The sequence below is a fragment of the Larimichthys crocea genome, chromosome II, assembly GCF_000972845.2.
Source record: "Larimichthys crocea isolate SSNF chromosome II, L_crocea_2.0, whole genome shotgun sequence".
Classification (NCBI taxonomy): domain Eukaryota; kingdom Metazoa; phylum Chordata; class Actinopteri; family Sciaenidae; genus Larimichthys; species Larimichthys crocea.
In genome coordinates, this window is record NC_040012.1 from 4655298 (window position 1) to 4676815 (window position 21518).

A 21518-nucleotide genomic window follows, 5' to 3' on the forward strand; every position below is an offset into this window, starting at 1 on the left:
GTATTTTTTTTTTTGCACCTGTTCCCTGACTTAAAATAGGAATGTCTGTGTTGAGGGAGAAGAAAAAGAAAAAAGCAATTTTGCTCTGGTTTTCTGAGATTAGATATGCTGTGACTCCGATACAAATTACCTGGGGTAGTGCGTGTGTGTGTGTGTGTGTGTGTGTGTATTTGTGCGGGGGAATGGGTAATGCACGGTGTAACACCACAGGAATACATTTCTGAATGAATGCTCCTTCAACATGGGGGATACATATGACTTACAATGCACACTCAGTCAAGTCAGCTTCGATAAGACTTTGCTTTCAAACCACTTGGAAAAAATATGACACCAGTGCCCGAAGAATGATCGTTGGCATGGACGTGAAATTCATTGTTGGGTGTTACTAAGGAGCACGTCTGTGTCGAGCCTTTTTCTTACTAAAACAGACACGTGTTGGATTGTCATGTCGTGTCCTCACCCGGTCTTCCTCCTCCTCTGCTCCTCTGTCGTCAAGCTCTCTATCCATGAAGGGGAGGACAATCCCTCCGGTCATATTCTGGTCATGAAGGGAGCGCCGGAGAGAATCCTGGACAGGTTGGTTAATCAATAATGGATTGATTATACGTCTCACAAGTAGCACGACGTTTTTTTTTCTTGTTTTTTTTATTCACCTATTACTTCTCTTCGAGGGACGTAATGAAAAAAGATGCACTCTCTTAAAGTCTGGTGATATTCTTTATGGTTGACTTTTATTTTGTTGTGAACAAATCCCCCTGAAAAGACTAAAACCAACTTTGAATTGATTCCAGTAACAAGTAGATACCGTGTTCCTCCGTTCCTGAGTAAAAACGATTGAAAACCATATAGAAAATCTAAAAAAAAAACAATTAAAAACACGTCAGTGAGTCACCCTGTTGCACTGCTGACATGTCCCTTCATCACCGTGAACACACACACACACACACACTGCGGTTTATTTTGAGTCAATCCCACATACGCCGTCCTGCTGCCATAATTACTCACTAGAGCACCAAATGCGCATTAATCCACTGGTGAAAATAGTCTCCGACAAATTCGCAGTTCGCTCCTGTCGTATTAATGCTTGTTAAATCTATAGGAAAAACATTCCCCTTTTTAAAAAAAATCAATTAAATTATATATTTATGTCCCGTTTCAGTGGAAAACTAATGGGATTTGTTGCTGAGAGCCACAAGTATGGAGGAGATGCATTAAACTTCATAAACCGATATGTGCTTATGAATGCAGAATCTGTAAGCATGGGACAAGATTTTGGTATCTAGTATTTCATTTGCAGTCCCTGTTTATAGTTGGAGTGGTATTGACCGGTCACGTTTGAGCAGGCTTTGGTTGCACGCAGGTGGAAACGCACTCTCAGATCCCATCGACTGACCCATCCGGTGGCGATTTAGCTTTTTTTTTATCAGCTTTTATTATCTATCTGAATTCATATGCAGATATCTGTTTACAGAGATTAGCCAGACACTTGAGATCAGTCTCTGGACATGCTCCAGCTCCATTCTCGTGTCTCAAGTTGCTTAATCATACTTGTAAACAATGACCCGCCACATGGAAGAAGGAAGTCTTGGCCCAGATATCTTCTGGCTACAACCAGAAGACGCCCCGAAACATTGGCCGTTGTCCCCAGAGGCTAAGTCGTCGTCAGGCAATAGCCGATGAGATTTGGAGAGGCGTTAACAATGTGCTGGTTTTGGTCTTTTCGGGTGGATTTGTCGAACATGAGAAAAATCTTATCCTTCTGTGCTCGGATGAGACGCACCATGCTCCTTTTTGGCCATATTGTCACACTATGTGTAATGTCACACCGGTTTTGGCCCAGTTTCCCTTCTGGTCAGCCCAAGCACTCGTCTGCCGAGTCCAATTATCCTTTCAGTCAGATGAAAAGCGCCACCGAGTGTGATCTCTGTGCCAAAATAAAGCCTCGCACAGAGTATAACTTATTGTGTGTGTCATTAAAAACTGATGTTATGTTGTATAAGAGTTTAGTCTCAAAGCTTTTATTGTATTTTATTGAACAGATCGTTTACTCACCTCCACTTCAACCATTAAAACTGTTTTTCAGGTAGCAGTCAGTAGTAAAGGTGTTATTAATAAATGTTTTATAGGTGCAGCACCATTATGATCCACGGCCAGGAATATCCTCTTGATGAGAACTGGAGAGAGTCTTTCCAGAGTGCCTACATGGAGCTGGGAGGACTGGGAGAGAGAGTGCTCGGTACGTTTCATAGCAACAGTTTGACACAGCAGTCGCCTCATCTAATCTCCTCGGTTAAAGGGGAAGTTAAACCAAATGTCTCCATCACAGTGAAGACTGCACAATGGGAATTTGGGGTTTTCTTTGCCGTGTGAATTCGGTGTGTAATGTAGTAGTGATTAGGAGCAGGTAATGGACAGGTAATTTATTTCAAACGCTGCTCTAAAATTTGTACATCAAATATCATTTTCCCTTGTGAAATGCCATAGACACATTTTGGGAGAACCAAAAAAATCATTACCCTGAAGTTCAACTTTCAATATCTCTGAAGTGTTTAGCATCCAAACTCTGTAAATGTCATCATCCTGACAACTGGGGGAAAAAAAAAAGTTACCTGGCACCATTTAAAAAGTGCCATAGGTAATAATTATGAGCTATCATGGTTTTGTTAGAGCAGGTGTCACTTTTTCAAACGCCGCGATGTGGAATAGTGCCAATTTTTTGAAATCGTGTAAATGATTAAATCTCAGATACGCCTTAGGTGATGATGATTTTTTTTTTCATGACAGTGGAAGGTTTCTCTCCACTGTCGAGACTGAGCCTGGTGTTTCATCTGAGGCATTTTGTTTTGCCTCGCTCCGTGGGGATTCAGGAGAGATGCATATTTCAGGGGCTGTGGGTCATTAATTAATAAAAAGTGTCTGATTCAATTTGAGTTTCAGACCTGCAACCTGCAACCTCTACATCTAAAATGATTAAAAATTAAAAATGATTTGTATGCATACTGTAGGGTACTGCAGCCAGAGGACAATTTATTTTCTGTGGGTGTCTCGGGGAGCTCTTTTTCCATATTTACATTTCTTTGTAGTGTTGTACTGTAAACAGCTGCAGAGATACAGTAGCACATCCTCACTGTTAATTGGATGTTTTGGACTTAAAACATCCTCGGGGGTCAAATAAATCGTCACCTGGTGTCAAAGCAGCAAAACACAACAAGTTTTTTTTATTTGGAATAACTGCAGCATACATTAAGATGGTCAGTTATGAACGATCGCCTCGCTGATCCCTCTTCTCCTGCAGGCTTCTGCCACTTGAATCTGTCTCCGTCCCAGTTCCCTCGAGGATTCACCTTCGACTGCGACGACACGAACTTCCCCACTGAGAAGCTCTGCTTCCTGGGACTCATCTCCATGATTGATCCGCCGCGTGCCGCTGTGCCTGACGCAGTGGGTAAATGCCGCTCTGCTGGTATCAAGGTAATTGGTTTCATGGGTTCAACCTTCATTGTAGTTCCTGGAAAGCCTTTTCTGGGGGCTATTTAGAGAAGGGATTTGGGTGTCAAACGTCTTTTTCATTTGCAAAACTGTCCAAACAACAACTTATCCCTCCAAAAAAAAGTAATAAAAGCACAGTGAAATGTCAGAAATCTCGAGGACAGCTAAAATGTTTGATGTGACAACGGCAAATTCAGTGATAATGCCCGAACCTCAGCGTGTTCCCGTAGAAAAGGTTTCTTTTCTTGCAAAACACACATTCAGTACACTTATTACAAATTTTTCATTTAACGATAATCAGCTGCGAATACACACGGAGCAGATGTTTTGCCAGAAAAGTAATAAGCCGGGCCGCGGGAAGGTTAAACAACTTCCAGCAGAGATAAAAATGGATAATGAGTAGAATGAATAGCTCTCATTTCAAGGGGAAGTGTTACAAATATGGGGAAGGGATTTTTAATTTCAGGTACAGTAATTATCATGCTTCCTTTCGATAATGAATTTTTGAAAGACATACTGTAATTGGCTTTAAAAGAACTAGAGGCAGAAGTGAGTGACATTACTGTATGAGGAGTCTATGCTAAAAATGACTACAGAACTAATGAACTGTCTGAGAAAGTATCAGCTGCTAATATATCATCTTTGTTTTGACGATATTAACTCATACCCTGTCTTTCTTGACTTCACTAAGATCTGACTGGGATTGAGACATTTTCTTTGTGTGACTTTCTCCTGTAAGTCTAAGTCCTCATACGTAATCATCATCGGACATAAATTTCTGTAAGCGTATCGTCTGTTCGTGGAGGTATACGTAGGAACACGCTCACACATACTGTACACAGCGGTAACTCAGCCCAGGAGAACACTGGAGCACATGCCCTCGCTTTAATTACTTCATAACGGATGTAGTACTATCAGATCTGTGCATCCATCCTCTGCATCAATACAAAAAGGCTTTAGTGGTGTGTGTATATATAGTGCTCTATCTTTATTGCACCTTGATTCAACCTGTGTCTTACTGTAGGTTGTGATGATATTGGTGGATTTATATAGCTCATCGTTACATAACTTTTCATACAAGGTTCAGATGCGATATGCCAGCACGACACATTTCTAAAGCTTATTTGTTTGAGATTTAACAACAATTTCCTGATATAACAGCACAGTGGTTAAGGGGTTGATAAGGTTTAGGCACAAAGAAAACATTTACGCTATGTTCATGAATTCTCACATATACTCTAGAGATGAGCTGTTAAATATGCAGAGAGAAGCTGTTATACTGTTAGAAATACAATAAACCTTGCAGGTGGATTACCAAAAATAAACTGCAGCACGAATTAAAAATAAGTTATTACTTGTGATTTTCATGAACGTGTGCGTCTGTCTGCACATGAGAACCATGTACATGTTTCACAAATCAAAGATCTGACTTTTAGTTTACTGTCTTTCCTTCTTGGCCACAAAAATCAAAAGTTCTATTGGTTAATATCCCAGACAAGAAAAGAATGAAACTGATTATACAGTTTTGTAAAAACTCAGAAGAGGCCTTTTAAGTCTTTAAGTCTTTTTTGTCGTCTGCCTCTGTCAGTTTCTTTTGTTCGGATGATTACAAAAAACAAATATATGTCAGAAAAACTCCTTCTGTGCTTCCTTCTGACAGTGAAACTAAACATTAAACTCTGAATCCTAATATAACAAATGAAAATACGCTGCCTGAAACCAGTTAAATGACACTGTTAGTGTGTTGTAGGAGTACTAGAGGTTGATGGATTAGGATGAGGGAAGTATTTTAGGAAGTTTTACCAGCCTGGTTATGTGGATTATGACGACCAAAGCTCTTCTTTTTGCTCACTTCTCTTAATACTGCTGAGTTATGTTGCAGTCCCAGTGTGATTCCTTTGGAAACACACCAAACATGCTGGAGTACGCTTCCAGATTTCAACCCTTAACCCCTGATGGCTCCATTCTTCCTTAGTGTAACTGCACAACACATTCGGATGACTTATAGACCCGGAAGGCCCCATACAGCACCGTAGCTCAAGCATGCTGAGACACATGACATACAGATAAGATGCAGTGAGCTTTAATGCGATAATACTGAGATTTATGGGAACTCCTGTGTGCGGTCAGGTGATCATGGTAACGGGGGACCACCCAATCACAGCCAAGGCCATCGCTAAAGGTGTGGGCATCATCTCCGAGGGTAACGAGACCGTTGAGGACATCGCGGAGAGACTGAACATCCCTCTGAGCCAAGTTAACCCAAGGTGTGTGTGTGTGTGTGTGTCAGAGGAGATTTAGGCTGCGTGCCAACTATTTCTGCGACTATGTCTGAGAACGTGGGCAGTGATATGTCTGTGGGATGTGTGCGCCTAAAAGGTCGCGTGTGAAGAAATGGTTATTTTAGAGTTAGATGAGAAGCTCGACGCCTCTCTCATATCTGCCAGAATATGAAGCTGGAGGCAGCTTCAAGACTGAAAACAGAAGGAAACAGCTAACCCGGCTCCGTCTGAAGGTGACAGAACTGTCTACCAGCTCACACATAAACATGTTGCATCTCATTTGTTTACAGAAAAGCTAATTTAACAGGGAAAAAATGGAGAACAGAAGAGAGATCCCCTTTCCCATACTCAACAGATGCCATGTGCACGCAGAAGATAGAAATAACAATAGTAAAGTAACAATATGGAAAATCAGAATGACAGTATTAAGCTGATATGGGACGAAAAGACTCCAGGATTGGCCTCTGCCAAGAAATAGTCTGGCACATAACACCTCATTAAAACCACAAATTACCATTTTTATACTTTACAATACAAATGAAACATTAAAACAACCCATTAATTAAAGCGTAAGAGGTTCTGGCAAGGCGGATTTTGTTACCTTCAGACAGAGCCGGGCCAGCTGTTTATAATCTTCATGCTAAGCTAAACTGAGCTAAGCAGCTGCTGGCTCTGGTTTAATTTTGAACAGATAGAGCGACGTCGATCTTCTCATCCGGATCTACAGGAAAACGATTTGTGTGAATATTTCTGAAAAATCGCAAACTGTCTCTTTAAGACAGAAAGCATGAAAACGTTTGGTTCCTGCCCTTTGGTGTGTGTGTGTGTGTGTGTGTGTGTGTGTGTGTGTGTGTGAAAGACAGAAAGACAAACTTGAGGAGAAACCAAGAAAATGTCAATGCTTCCTTTTGCATAATTCCCCCCTGGTATCACTGACTCCTTATGGTGTTTATGTGTGTGTTTGTGTGTGTGTGTGTGTGTGTGTGTGTGTGTTTTCCCAGGGATGCCAAAGCCTGTGTGGTGCACGGCTCGGACCTGAAGGACATGAGCAACGAGTATCTGGACGACCTGCTGAGGAACCACACTGAGATAGTGTTCGCTCGCACCTCTCCTCAGCAGAAGCTCATCATCGTGGAGGGCTGCCAGAGACAGGTCAATGGATAAGAGTGTGTGTGTGTGTGTGTGTGTGTGTGTGTGTGTGTGTGTGAGGACGTACAGCTGAATAGCGACATGTGTGCATAGGGTTGAATGTAAGCGTGTGTGTGTGTGTTTGTGATAAAGTCTGGATGAATGCTTGAATGTGTCCGAGTGTGGGGACTCAGTTGAATACAGGAGTGTGTATGTGAGTGTGTGTGTGTGTGTGTGTGTCCTCGCCACTTAAGGCTGAATACAGTTTGCTGTGCGTGTAACTGTTGTGTGTGTGTGTGTGTGTTTGGCCATTTGAAAGTGCAGGTGGTTGAATGGATGAATAAAAGCTTTTGTGCATGTGTGTGTGTGTGTGTGTGCATTCCATGGAAGTCCATATGTGAGTGGTTGAATACGTGTGTGTGTACGTGTGGTATATGATTAACTGTATACCAAACTATATCTTTACTTTAATGCATGTAATCAGTTCCTATGTGTGAAATGTGGAATGTAGAAGTGTGTATTCACTCGTACACGTACCCATATATTGAGGTCATGCTACAATTCACCCTGACTCACTCACTCTCCCTCCGTGTGACTGAATGATTGCAACTCAATTCCATTTTTCATTTAATCTCCCCAGAGCTGCTTTGAAAAGACATTATTAAGACAGAATGGGAAGGGGGGGAGGAGAGGGAAGAGGAGAGAGAGAGAGAGAAAGCTTAAATCTTGGTACTTATCTTTCTCTTCTTGACACTTTGTGTTCGCCGGACCTCGTCGGGGGGGTTGCAGGGGGCTATCGTGGCGGTGACGGGTGACGGCGTGAACGACTCTCCGGCCCTGAAGAAAGCCGACATCGGCGTTGCCATGGGGATCGCGGGCTCTGATGTGTCCAAGCAGGCGGCTGACATGATCCTGCTGGATGACAACTTTGCCTCCATCGTCACCGGGGTAGAAGAGGGTGAGTGTGTGTGGAGAGTGGAGGGTGACGGAAGAATAAAAGAAGTGATATGGAGAGAGGAGTGAAGATAGAAAGAAAAGGAAAGTCAGAGAAACAAAGGGGGAATTTAAAATTGGCTTTTGTCATGTAGCAATAGAGACTGAAGATTATTTTTTAATAAATACTTGAAAATAAATTAGAATGCCAAGACTTGACTTCCTAAAGATTCGAGTTTTCCAAGCGACAACCTCCACGGCCAACATGGCAGTGCCAAAACCTGCAGTTCCCCAAACATCCACATAAGTCTGGTTCCAGGAATGAGTCTCCAGTGAATCTCCATAATAATTAAAACATGTTCACCGCCTGGATGAAAAAAAAAACCTTTTTTTTTTTTGGGTCTCTGTAGCTGATTTCCCTATTCATGACAACTCTACGGAGGCTGAATTTTTATATAACTCACCTTTTTTTAATTATGTTAAGGCTTAAAGTTATGCTTAATTAAGAACAGGAATGGTTTGATTGACAGGTGCGTGCAGTCACAGGTGGATTGTAAGTAATCAGGCAGCATTCAGCTCACATCTTACCCACCCACGCTTCACGTCTTTGCCCACTTTTGGATTAGTAAGGGAACCGGCAACACTCTTCGGTTCACCTTCCTGTGGGTAGCGCCACGGAGTCTATGGAAGGGAGAACATTCAAATCTCAAGTTTTGACCCTGTAATTCAGGACAGTGATAAAGAAATAAGGCAGCTGACATGACTCTGACTCGGGTTTTCCTGCCGATTCATTTGAAAGGATAAAAAACGATGTTGAACATCTTTGAAAAGAAAAGGTTCAAACGTTGTATTACTGTAATGGTCAGCACTCAGAGACGCGAAAGACCCGAATAATGGCCTACAGTTTTCTTATTTAAGACTTGTGAATGTGACATGGCTTTGGCCTCCAGGACTGGTCTTGAGAATTACTCTGACAGACGTATGATTTGACTTCAGGCTTGCCTCAGAAGATCCGTATATCATCTTAAGTAGGGGGTTGCTAATATCAGTGATGTGAACATGCTGACAAAGCAGCCAGAAGACTATATTCAAACTGTACTGTGGTAGTGTGTGATCAATATGCCATCCGAAATCTACTCACATATCCCCGGTATTAATAATATATCTATGTACACGAATCTAGCATCTGTGCAGGGACCCATTTTACTTTCATGTGTTTCTGTTTCGCTGCAGGCCGTCTCATCTTTGACAACCTGAAGAAGTCCATCGCGTACACCCTGACCAGTAACATCCCAGAGATCTCGCCCTTCCTCCTCTTCATCATTGCGAGCGTTCCTCTTCCGCTGGGAACTGTCACCATCCTCTGCATCGACCTGGGCACTGACATGGTGAGAGGTGGTGGGGGGGGAGGACGAACTCCCTTTGTTCAGTCGCTCCAGTCTCACTAACAATAGCTTTCCTTCATTATCTCATTACGTCGATCGAATGTTTTGACTAAACGTCTAAAAGATGAGCACTGAATGGATGCATAGACTGCTGCCAAGCCTCTGTTGTAATCCTTGAACACATCTTGCTTCTTTTCCCCCTGACCTTTTTGGATGCTGCTTTCTCTTCATATTCAATTTACAGATCGTGACAACACAAGCTTTTAAATGTATCTCATTTACCGGGTCATATTCCAGAGCACTCTCAGTGCTGAAAGCCGATCGCTGGCTAATTTAAGTGATTCTTCCTATTAAGTGATGCTGATTATTAGCATGTTGCATAGCTGCAGACAACCTAAAGGTGACATTAAGGAAGCCCGCGTTAATACTTGTGTCAAATATGAACGCCTGAAGGTAAAAAAAAAAAAGAACAAAACTCCGGTTTAATTTGCTCGTTCTCTCGGCGGGAGAAATTCGCTTTTGGCTGACTGCCGACGTCCATTTGTTCAAGCAGAACAAAGAACCGGGTGACGCTCACATACAGATTTACATTTCACAGCTCTGCCGTTTCCAGATGCCAGTCTCTCCAGCAGCAACAAAAAGAGCTGCTGGCACGCTGCTTGCCTGAGGGGCGTAATCCATCATTGCAAAAGAAAGGAAGCACAGGATGAATATATTCAAAAGGACTTGTTCACTCGTGTTTATTACTTTAACTTTAATTTTTCCTGCTCTCCGCCACCAGCTGAACCTGGTTCTTATACATCTCAGTGAGCCAAGGGCAAACATTTCTTGAAATGGTAGGCGGACTATAGTGGCCTCATATTTGACTGCCTCCACAGGTTATATGTTAATAGAGCAGTTAGACATCAGACATGAACTTCTATTCATGACGTGATTTCTTCATGTTGACAAATATTTATTGAACTGTCTGAGATCACAGGGATATTTGCAACTCTTCATCGGCTGGATGTCTTTTTAAAGAAGCGATGATTGAAATTTAAAAAGCACCTAATTTTTGCACCTGCTTTGCATATATATAAAAAAAACGTTCTCTTCAAAATAAGTCTGCATGCGTTTAATAACCACCGGTGGAGCGAACAGCTGGACGTCTGCTTTTGAAGACCCTAAAATGGAAATATTGAAATATTCAATAAAGTACCTGAAAAGTGTTTATAGTACAGTACACAAGTAAAATTACAAATTTCCCATGTCTGCTGGTGAGGTTGTTAACAGCTTGTTAACAGCTTAGTTCAACTCCAGGCAACAGGCTTGAGGGCTCTACTGAGATTTAGCAGTGACAAGCAGCACTTGGAGTCTGCTATGATTATTTTTAGCGAGCACTGCCATGTGGAAAAAGGATGGCTGCAAAAGATGTTTATCAGAGCAGGACGTGGCACTCTTAAGAATGCTCCAAGACTGGAATTTGGATGTTGCACACAATCACAGAAAGAAACAGTTTCAAAGGTGCTCCCAAAAAAAAAGAAAAATCGATGCCAGGCAGAGTCACATCCTCTTTTCCCTATTGTCTCTCTCGACTGCTGTGGGTCAGGGGAGTATAACGCCAAAACAAACTGGATTTGTAGATCACAGAGCTTGTGTTCAGTTTCATACTGTGCCAAGCCCCCGCCTCAAATCCCACCTAAGTCTCAGAGATATCCCGCCTTAAGTCACACATATTGCTCTGTTGCTTACCTGCTAGAACCAGCCAATATAAGATCTTTATTACATGGACCTTTTCTACCTTCCTGTTTTATGAGAGTCTTGAAATTCACTATCAGTCTCCTCTTGTCTCCTCCTGCCGCCTCTCTCTCTGTCATTGTCACCGCTTCTTTTCTGCCTCTCCTTGCCCTTTTTCTGTCTTTTCTCCTTCCGCACGGTGATTGAATGCTGAATTACATTAATAGTGATATGTCTCGGGTACCCCGTGTCTGGCACTGTCATCGCGCCTTTGTACTGTTGCCACGAAGACAAATTCCTGCACATTTTTTTTTGTACAAGGTGCATGAAGTGAGCTAATTCTCTGCCATCCTCCCATTTCCCTCTCCAGGTTCCAGCTATCTCATTGGCTTACGAGACAGCCGAGAGCGACATCATGAAACGCCAGCCGAGGAACCCCAAAACGGACAAGCTGGTCAACGAGCGCCTCATCAGCATGGCCTACGGACAGATAGGTTTGTCCAACTCGTGCCCCATAACCTCTTTGTGCCAGAGCTCTTAAACCTGAATCACTCTGACAGCCCTTTTGTAGTAAAGTTATGGTTATAATAAACATCACAGCAGACATAAAAACATTATATATTGACATTTACCAGAATTTCTGGCATTTCTTACTGCCTTTGTAAATGTTTAGGTGCGTACAGTGAAATAAAATAGATCTAGAGGTGAGCAGACACTCAGGAATGAGTGCCACAATTTTCTTCTAATTGTTGTGACATTTACAGCAAATTGAGAGTGGAGAGTGCAACTATTTTCTACTTAATCTTGGTCATGTTTCACTAGTTGGAGCCTCACTTGAATGCATGCTTTTTATCTCTGGTTTTATATGGTTTGGGAATAGTGAAAATCAAAGGGTGGCCCAATTTCATAGGCTGTTAAATAGGTCAAAATATGACAGGGCTTCATTGGATGACAATTTAAAGCCGAACATGCTCAAAACAGCCCGGGCGTCTCTCATCAGCTCCCATAATTCTTCCAAGACGAGTACCGCCGAGGCAAAAACTTTTGCAGGTCACATCAAATCACATTTACAAGCCACTGCTCCGACATTACAAGTCCTCAAGTCCCGAAGCATCTACGCTGATGATATGATCGAGAGTGACAAAGAGTGAACGCGACAGTGGAGTGAAATTTATAACCAGGAGAAGTCGGAAGCAACAGCATGCAGAAAATACAGATGCAACCGGCGTTTCTTATCGGCGAGACAAATGGTGTTGACACCTCTCAGCAGAGACTCTGACCTGGTTTAAATGTAGCAACATGGTGAATGAGATGATTGATAAGCATAGTCTCAACCTTTGATCGGTACTCGTGCAGGTTTGGTTTATGCGAAGACTTAAGCTCTGAAATAAGATGTCCATCATGTTGAAAACGTTACGCCCACTCTGACAAAACAAATTTTCCAACATGGAATTAAAACTCACTATCGGCTTTTATTGCCGTCCTCAGCTGTCTGAAGCCATTTACTTATAAAACGGCAACATTGTGGAGGACAGAGGGAGGAAGATTTAATCACTGCTTTGAAACGGCATTAAGAGGAAAAACACCAGGTGGACGGAGGCTGAATGCAATGTCAGTTTATTTGTCATATTTCTCTAGAAATCCTGTAAATAATGCTACAAAAATATTGGACCATCTGTATTATTAGTGCTCCTCTTTGTCAAAACAGCTTTTATCTAATGACAAGTAAGTCTGTTATTTTCCTACTCGTTCTGTGAAAACATTGCCTTTGTTGCTACACTATAACAGCTGAGTAAAAACTCTAATCCAATGGCATCGGGGCTCAACATTAACTTTTTAAAAGTGGCAACCAGGCATGAAACTGAAAATATGGATGCTATTTTTAGTCACCTTTATATTTTGAGAAATGAGTGTTCCTGGTTCAAACCCCTGACTGGTGTCTGTGTGGGCTCTTTCTCTGTACTCCAGCTTCCTCCCACAGTCCAAAGACATGCAGGTTAATTGGTCACTGTAAATCGCCTGTAGGTGCGAATGTGAGGGCGACTGGTTGTTTGTCTCTATGTGTCAGCCCTGTGATGAACTAGCAACCAGTCCCAGGGTGTACCCCGCCTCTCGCCCAATGTCATTGCCTAATGCTGGGGTTGTCTCCAGTCCCTTGTGACCCTGATAAGGATAAGCGGTTGTGAAAAATGGATGGATGGAAGCTACAATGCAGTTATCAGCTTAATAATGGAAAAACTTTGTAACAGTAACTGAACAAAACTCTTTGTAGTCAGTGTTTTTTGGCCAGGCAAACTTTTGACCCAACAAAATGTACTTATTTTGGCACGCCATCCATCCATCCATCCATCCATACATCCATACATCTATCCATCCATCCATATATCCATCCATCTATCCATCCATACATCCATACATCATCCATCCATCCATCCATCCATCCACCTATCCACCTATCCATCCATCCATCCATCCATCCATCCATCCACCTATCCATCCATCCATCCATCCATCCATCCATCCATCCATCCATCCATCCATCCATCCATCCATCTATATACTGAGTATATATGGATGCTGTGGCATTGATCCTGTGCACTCTTTTTTTGTTTCCAGGAATGATTCAGGCTCTTGGTGGATTTTTCACCTACTTTGTGATTTTGGTTGAGAACGGCTTCCTCCCAAAGACCCTGCTGGGGATCCGAATCAACTGGGACGACCGCGAGGTCAACGACCTGGAGGACAGCTACGGGCAGCAATGGGTAAGGAGCGAGAACAAAGACAAACACCCTAAAAATATAACTCATATATAATAAATATATGCATAACGTGTGTTTTAACCTGGCAGACCTATGAGCAGAGGAAGATCGTTGAATTCACCTGCCACACCAGCTTCTTTGTCAGCATCGTGGTCGTCCAGTGGGCCGACCTTATCATCTGCAAGACCAGGAGGAACTCCCTCTTCCAGCAGGGCATGAAGTAAGTGAGGGCCGGTGTTAAAAGGTGGTTAGAAGGGTGTGAAATGAAGGCCTGAATGAAAGTAGATAAAAAGGCGGATTCGCCTTTACGGTCAATAATTTGCGACTGTAACATTTTTAAACATTTCTGTTTTCATTGACTAAACCTTTTCCTCTCTCTGATGTAATTCTTATTTTCTGCCCAACAGGAACAGAATCCTGATCTTCGGTCTGTTTGTTGAGACCGCTCTGGCTGCCTTCCTCTCCTACTGCCCTGGAATGGACGTTGCCTTGCGCATGTACCCCCTGAAGTACGCTCTGCATATGCATATCTCCACTGAAGCGAAAAATAACCCTCTTAAAGACCTAATAGTCTGCCATTAGCCTGTCACTCTCCGCTTTAAGTCTGCGATCTTCTTAAACACCACGTTGTTATCCTTTAATATTCAGAAATGACTGCTATGACTTTAACAGTTTGCCTGTGACTGACTGCTACTGTATTCACCCCCACCTCCCTGCCCTGTTATGTTCTTTTTCCGTCTCTCTCAGGACCCTGTGGTGGTTCTGCGCCTTCCCATACAGTCTACTCATCTTCATTTATGATGAGGTCCGTAAATTCATACTGAGGAGGAGCCCTGGAGGTAAGCAGTTATTAAGAGAAAGCAAGATTAAAAGGTTTCAACCTTCTTTGTCTTGTTAATAAGCTGTAAGAAAGAAAAAAAAATTGGCATGTGATGGCACAGTGATTGACACTCCTATCTCAGAAGCCACATGTGCTATTTTCTATCAAGACCTTTTTTCTGCCGTCCTCTCTCAACCTTCCTACTGTCCTTGTAAAAAAAAAGAAATAACACTTGCTAAAAGAGTAGAGTGCCCAACTCTTTTTTTTTTTTTTAGATTATCTTTTTTTGGCCTTTTCATGCGTTTTATTTTGAAAGAGACCGCTGAAGAGTGACAGGTATGTGGGGAGAGAGAGATGGGGAATGACATGCAGGAAGGAGCCACAGGTCGGATTTAAAGCCTGGGCTTCCGCAGCAAGGACTGAGCCTTCGCACACGGGGCGGCTGCTCTGCCAACTGAGCTAAACACCGCCCCGACTGTCCAACCCTTTAAGGACACACTGATTGACAAAGTCGCCAAAGCTCTGCTCGGTTGATCTGACCTGAAGGGATCCCAGCAAGCGTTTGACAGTTGTTGACATGCAGGAAGCTCAAGTTCAATGTCGGTTCAAATGAGCACAAAATAAGAAAGAAAAGATATAAATATAAAAATAACTTTGAACTGTTTTGAGTTCAAATAGGAACGCACAAGTACCAATTTTACAAAACAATGTTGGTAGCAATTATAGATGATTACTGATGACAAAGGATGTAAGCTTTAGTTTTGTGTCGTTTTGCAAACGTGGCTTTGAAAACACGGTTTTGCCAGCTGTCATGTTGAAAAATGTCAATGTTTTCTTTCTTTCTTTCTGTCTTTGTTTTGGAAGTGCGTGATGCAAATTTCGCAATTTACATAGTTTTTCTGTCGGATTTAAATATGGCCATTGCCATTTTTTTTTTTACATGTATTTTAAAGTAAGGACTGCAATCATTTTAAAAGCTATTATTAACCCTAGCTTCAACCAAAACAAAAGAGACTTTAGGTCGAACCCGTAGCAATGCAGCTGTAAACCATCAGGCATGCAGTAAGCCACTCAGTGATGAACAGTCCTCCAGCCTCCACAACACTTGACTGATTACTGTTTGTCTTCCTGGTCTGATTTTCGACAAAGTAGCGCATAAATGAACTGCTTTCTGGCTGTTTGCTTGGGAACACCATTTGATAAATGGAGCATAAAAACGGCGACAATCAGACATCGCCACCGAAATCTAATCTGATCTCATTCTGGGGCCACGGGCTGCATCTGCACTCAAAGTCCTTTAATGTATCTTGCGACTAAACAGACAAGAGGTGGAAACAGAAGCCACTTCTAATTTTGTTTATGGAACCGCTGAAGAGATATGATCGGAAGCTCGCTGTAAAAACATTAGGAGACTTCTTCGTTTTGGCCTGAAGATAAAAATCTTTAAGCAACATGTAAGATGTGGGCGGCGAGCTTTACCGTGAACATATGTTAAACGTGCACGAGGACGCAGACCTGTCAAACACCAATGCAAAGGAGCGAATGATGAGAGAGGAAATTAAAGCAGGCTGATGAAGACTCTTGAGATATGCCCTGAAGATCATACACATGATACGGACACACTACAATAGCTCAAAATCTGTTCACCGCTGCTGCGTTTCAGCTGAGAGGGGCAAGACATGGGGAGACAAATACAATTTATCGTGACAGTTAATCATTTCTGTTAATCTGTGTGTCACGGGCTGCTGATCAGAGTCTTAGGAGTTATAAGAGGATTCATTTGGAAATGTACAGAGACAAAGGCAATGAGATGAATACAAATAGAGTGATACAAAAGGATATTATGAAAACTGCTCGCCTGTCATTTCGGGCCTTGACACTTTCCCCCCTTTCTTTCTCTCCCTCTCTCTGTCTCTCTCTCTCTCTCTTTTCCAGGTTGGGTGGAGCAGGAGACATATTATTAACATTCAGAAAATGTCAATTTGAATCGTGTGTCTGTGAGTGTGTGAGTGTCTGTTTGTGCCTGTGAGGGTAGAAAGTGTGTGTGTGTGTGTCTGTCAGTTGTACTATTGCATGGATCAGTTCACAAATCTGATTATCATAAAAAATCCTGCTGAAAATAAGCTTTTGATTGTGCTTTCAGTTTTTTCCTTTTTGTTTTCTCAGAAAACATTTCCAGCAGAACAATGGTAACGTACACCTATGTGCCTTACAATAACTCTTACCAAAGTGATGTACTGTGGCCCTCTTGGCCTGCAGAGGAATACAAAATACCATTCATCATGTGAAATGTACCAAATAAAATGTATTCCAACATATTCTTTTAATTGCTCTTCATTGATTTTTGTGGTCACTATCATTTTTTTATTGCACAGCGATCCTTTCAATTGATGGTTAGACCTTAATCTGTTCAGTTTTAATATGTAGCAACAACAATGATAATGATATTTTCCAAACCACATATTATTTACCACTAATTACCCACATGAAGTTAAACATTGTCAGGCATTTCTAATCACACCACAGCCTTATTGGCTGCAAATTCAAACCAGATTTGGCTTTGTATGTACAGTGAGTGCATCAGTTAATGCTACACAGTGCTACAGATTAACAAACACAGGCAGATATATATATATAAGTTGGTATTAGTTTATTAACACAGTAGGGCTGTCGCAATATCAGATTTTTGATTATCGTAGCCAAAAGAATTCACAATAACCATTATCATAATAAGTAAATATTAGTTTTGACTAGTTTTGACTCTGTTTTTTGGCAAATGAATTACATAGAGAAAGTCTGCAACCATTAATGTACAAAGATGTACAAAAAGAACAATTACACTGAGCAAGATAGGAAAGATAGGTGGTGCTTCATGTGCTTCATTGTAGGCGCTTTGAATCTTCTGTTCTGTCACTTTAAAAAACTTTCTAAAGGCCAAAAAACTCAACATTGATAGTCAGTAGTTTAGCTTTCAAAATAAAAACATCATCTGTTACCAACCTACGGTCAAATATCTTTAGAACTTGCCGTGTGCCACATGTGTAACAATTCACTTAAATATACTGTCATGGCCACCCAGAGCACCACCTGAACACCACTATGACAGATCTATCAGTCACAGCAGTCAGCCGATGAGTACAATAACAAATTATTCTCGTACTAAATTGCTCAAGACTGAGATAATTTGGAAACTTCTTGTCGTTACATGGTTTGTTCACCAGAATGAAGTTGTCTTTCAAATATAACAAGACCTTCTTGATGACATATGTCGGTCATTCTTCAGTATTCTCATCAAACCATCATCCGATATATACATTATCTGATTTTTAAACCCTAAAAATAAAATCCGGTGTCATTCAGGCTCTTCCTGTGCTCATACCTTCCTGATCTCATCATCCATTATGCATGTCCTCATGTCTTCTACTCACTGGACTCTCGTTACCTTACTGTCGAAAAAGTCAAGGAAAAATCAGCCGGCAGCAAAAGAATTTCCTACCAAGTTTCTCATTTCAGCTATTTGCTGAAGGTATATATTAAAAAAGAAATCTTTAAATATGAAATCAAAGGGAGTGTCAGAACTATTCTAACACTAAAAGAGGTTTCAACTCTCATATAGTTAACCTAAACCTTGTCTAGGTTGACTGCTACATGGTCTCTTCTAATACTTTATGCAACATTAATATCGGAACACACCATTGGGAGCCCAGTCTGGGGCTGCTTCTGGGCATCATTAACCTTACTACCTGTTTGCTGTCTGTCTGAGTGTGTATGTAGATGTGTGATTGTGTGTTTGGCTCTTTGCAATACTTAAAATACCTGTTGTATGCATTGATTTTTCCTCACAGTGTTTATAAGGAGCTTAAATTTTCTCAGCGTCCAACATTTTATTGTTGCTTAAAGTGTGCAGGATACTAAAAGATTGTGGTTCAGTCTTTGAGTTTTATGGCTTTTCTCTTGGGGTCTTTTAGGTTGGTGGTGCAGTTAATAGTTTAGATTATGTCTAATCAACTTTCATCACTCAACTTTTTCTCATTTTGTCAGACCCTTGTGTGTTGTTTCCTCGTAATTAATTTTGCACTGTGTCGCATCATTTCATTTTGCAATTCCTTTATAGATATTTATGGGCTTGGTTTTCATAGATGAACTCAACTAGGGCTTCAACCAACCACCAATTATTGTCAATATCAGGCCACATGTCGCCCCGCGGCTCATCGAGCTCCACTGCATTAAATTCAAATCGCTAATGCTTGCCTACAAAGTTGTCTCCAGTACTGCACCTACCTACCTAACACCCTCCAATGAACGACACCTGGCTCTCCCGCCTGTTTGTTCATGGCAATCCAAACTTTTCTCGTTCCCCGCACGACCAGTTCCTACCAGAGCAGGGGCGTACCTCTCTACCTTTAAAAAAAACTCCTGAAGACCTCCAGCTCTTCAGTGAGTACCTTCTCTCCAAGAACTACCAACAACTATACATGTTAAATATAACATAATATAAGAATTGTCACAGCACTTATTGCTGCACTAACGCTTTCTTACCGCACGGTACCGTGATTGTTCCCTTCTCTGTAAGTCGCTTTGGATAAAAGCATCAGCTAAATGTAAATATCGATAGATGTGCTTATTATTTCTTTGACCACACACGACTGAGATGGTAGAACCAGCTCATGTTGGCATTTTTGCATTTTAAAATAACTTTGGTTATGAAACTATCTGCTGAACTAATCAATACTAATAACTTAAGCAGGTTGTGTTCTTAGAGGGGAAGAAGAATTGGAGGCATGCTCCCCTTGTATGTCAACCATCAACAAATGAGTACTGTAAGTATGACTTATATTTTGGGCTGTGCCAAATATCTCATTCTACTGCCCTGTCATGTTTACCTTACTGAAGATGAGCCTTACTGTGATTGTTATGTTTTGCACACGTATTATTTGTTGTGGTGTGATATTTTCCTCTAAAAATTAATAAACAGCTCTGAACTAATGCAAAGCAATAAAAATGTAACCACTACTAGTACAAAAAGACAAAAAGCCAATGCATTTCCATCACTGTAGGGTACTGGAGCTTTGTGAATTTTAGATTATTTTCAAATTTGTGCCTTGTTTATAACATTTGAAATGGTTTGGCCCCTCCTCCACTACGTGGCTTTGTGTATACTCGCTCAATCAGCTCTATTAGATCCTCCAGAATATCCTCTGTACCAGACTGTACCGTAGCATTTCGTCGCTCTGCATTTGGGCGATCAGCCTTCTCTGTGAAAGCCACAACTCAGTGACGATATGAAGAGCTGCAGGTCCATCAGAACATTTCAAACCAAAGGAAAAAGTCTCAGCTCTGCAGCCACTGACACTGTGTGTGTGTGTTATGTGCTATTGTGTGTAACTTTGTATTTTGTGTTTTTTGCTTTGTACTGTTTGTTATTGTGCTGTAATATGTTTGAACTGGTGCAGTACATCAAATGTAATGGTTCATGTTTAATACTGTACATGCTCCCACTGAATGAATTAAATAAACACATTTCTTTATCCATGATTAACAGCAGCTCACATTTTATTTGGATATTTATGTATTTAAAAAATCTGCATTATTTATTACTTATGTGGCGAGACGTGGTAAAAGAGGGAGGGGATTTGTCCAACAACGCCACCTGGGGAATTGCACCCCAGGAAATTCACTCAACCCTGTAAGGGGAATACTATGAGGTCACACAGACTCGTTACACCTATATAGAGAGGACAAGATAAGCAAGAAAGAAAGAAAAAGAAAAGAAAGAAAGAAAGAAAGAAAAGAAGAAAAGAAAAGAAAAAAGAAAGAAAGAAAGAAAAGAAAAGAAAGAAAGAAAAGAAAGAAAAAAGAAAGAAGAAAGAAAGAAAGAAGAAAGAAAGAAAGAAAGAAAGAAAGAAGAAAGTTTCCCACTGCTAATAAAAAGTATAAATAATGCAGATTTTTTAAATACATAAATATCCAAATAAAATGTGAGCTGCTGTTAATCATGGATAAAGAAATGTGTTTATTAATTCATTCCGTGGAGCATGTAAATGATTAAACATAACCATTACCTTTGTGTACTGCACCAATTCAAACATATTACAGCACAATAACAACACTACAAAGCAAAAAACACAAATACAAAGTTACACACAATAGCACATAACACACACCACAGTGTCAGTGGCTGCAGAGCTGAGACTTTTCCTTTGGTTTGAAATGTCTGATGGAGCTGCAGCTCTTTATATCGTCACTGGGTTGTGGTTTCACAGAGAAGGCTGATCGCCCAAATGCAGAGCGACGAAATGCTACGGTACAACTGGTACAGAGGATATTCTGAGGATCTAAAAGAGCTGACTGAGCAAGTATACACAAAGTCACGTGTGGAGGACGGGGCCAACCATTTCAAATGTTATACCAAGGCACAAATTTGAAAATAATCTAAAATTCTCAAAGCCCTCCCGTACCCTACAGTGATGGAAATGCTTGGCTGTTTTGGCTTTTTGTACTAGTAGTGGTTACATTTGTATTGCTTTGCGTTAGTTTAGAGCTGTTTATTAATTTTTAGAGAGAAATTATCAACACCACAACAAATAATACGTGTGCAAAACATAACAATCACAGTAAGGCTCATCTTCAGTAAGGTAAACATGACAGGACAGTAGAATGATTAAATATAAGTCATACTTACAATACTCATTGTTGATGGTTGACATACAAGGGGAGCATGCCTCCAATTCTTCTTCCCCTCCAAGAACACAACTTGCTTAAGTTATTAGTATTGATTAGTTCAGCAGATAGTTTCATAACCAAAGTTATTTTAAAATGCAAAAATGCCAACATGAGCTGGTTCTACCATCTCAGTCGTGTGTGGTCAAAGAAATAATAAGCACATCTATCGATATTTACATTTAGCTGATGCTTTTATCCAAAGCGACTTACAGAGAAGGGAACAATCACGGTACCGTGCGGTAAGAAAGCGTTAGTGCAGCAATAAGTGCTGTGACAATTCTTA

The 21518-nt window shown here is 41.1% G+C and overlaps 1 protein-coding gene across 2 annotated transcripts in view; it reads left to right on the forward strand.

Annotated features, from left to right (window-relative positions):
• Positions 1-16833, forward strand: part of atp1a2a (ATPase Na+/K+ transporting subunit alpha 2a) — a 40914-nt gene extending 24081 nt beyond the window's left edge. For both annotated transcript variants that reach the window (XM_027288516.1, XM_027288510.1), the window contains exons 13-25: positions 497-576; positions 2127-2236; positions 3296-3471; positions 5620-5756; positions 6773-6923; positions 7689-7857; positions 9066-9220; positions 11304-11427; positions 13550-13695; positions 13782-13912; positions 14100-14201; positions 14440-14531; positions 16448-16833. In XM_027288516.1, coding sequence (XP_027144317.1) covers positions 497-576; positions 2127-2236; positions 3296-3471; positions 5620-5756; positions 6773-6923; positions 7689-7857; positions 9066-9220; positions 11304-11427; positions 13550-13695; positions 13782-13912; positions 14100-14201; positions 14440-14531; positions 16448-16476 — 1602 coding nt within the window. In that variant the 3' untranslated portion in view covers positions 16477-16833. The remainder of the gene's footprint in view (positions 1-496; positions 577-2126; positions 2237-3295; positions 3472-5619; positions 5757-6772; positions 6924-7688; positions 7858-9065; positions 9221-11303; positions 11428-13549; positions 13696-13781; positions 13913-14099; positions 14202-14439; positions 14532-16447) is intronic.
• Positions 16834-21518: the final 4685 nt, after the last annotated feature.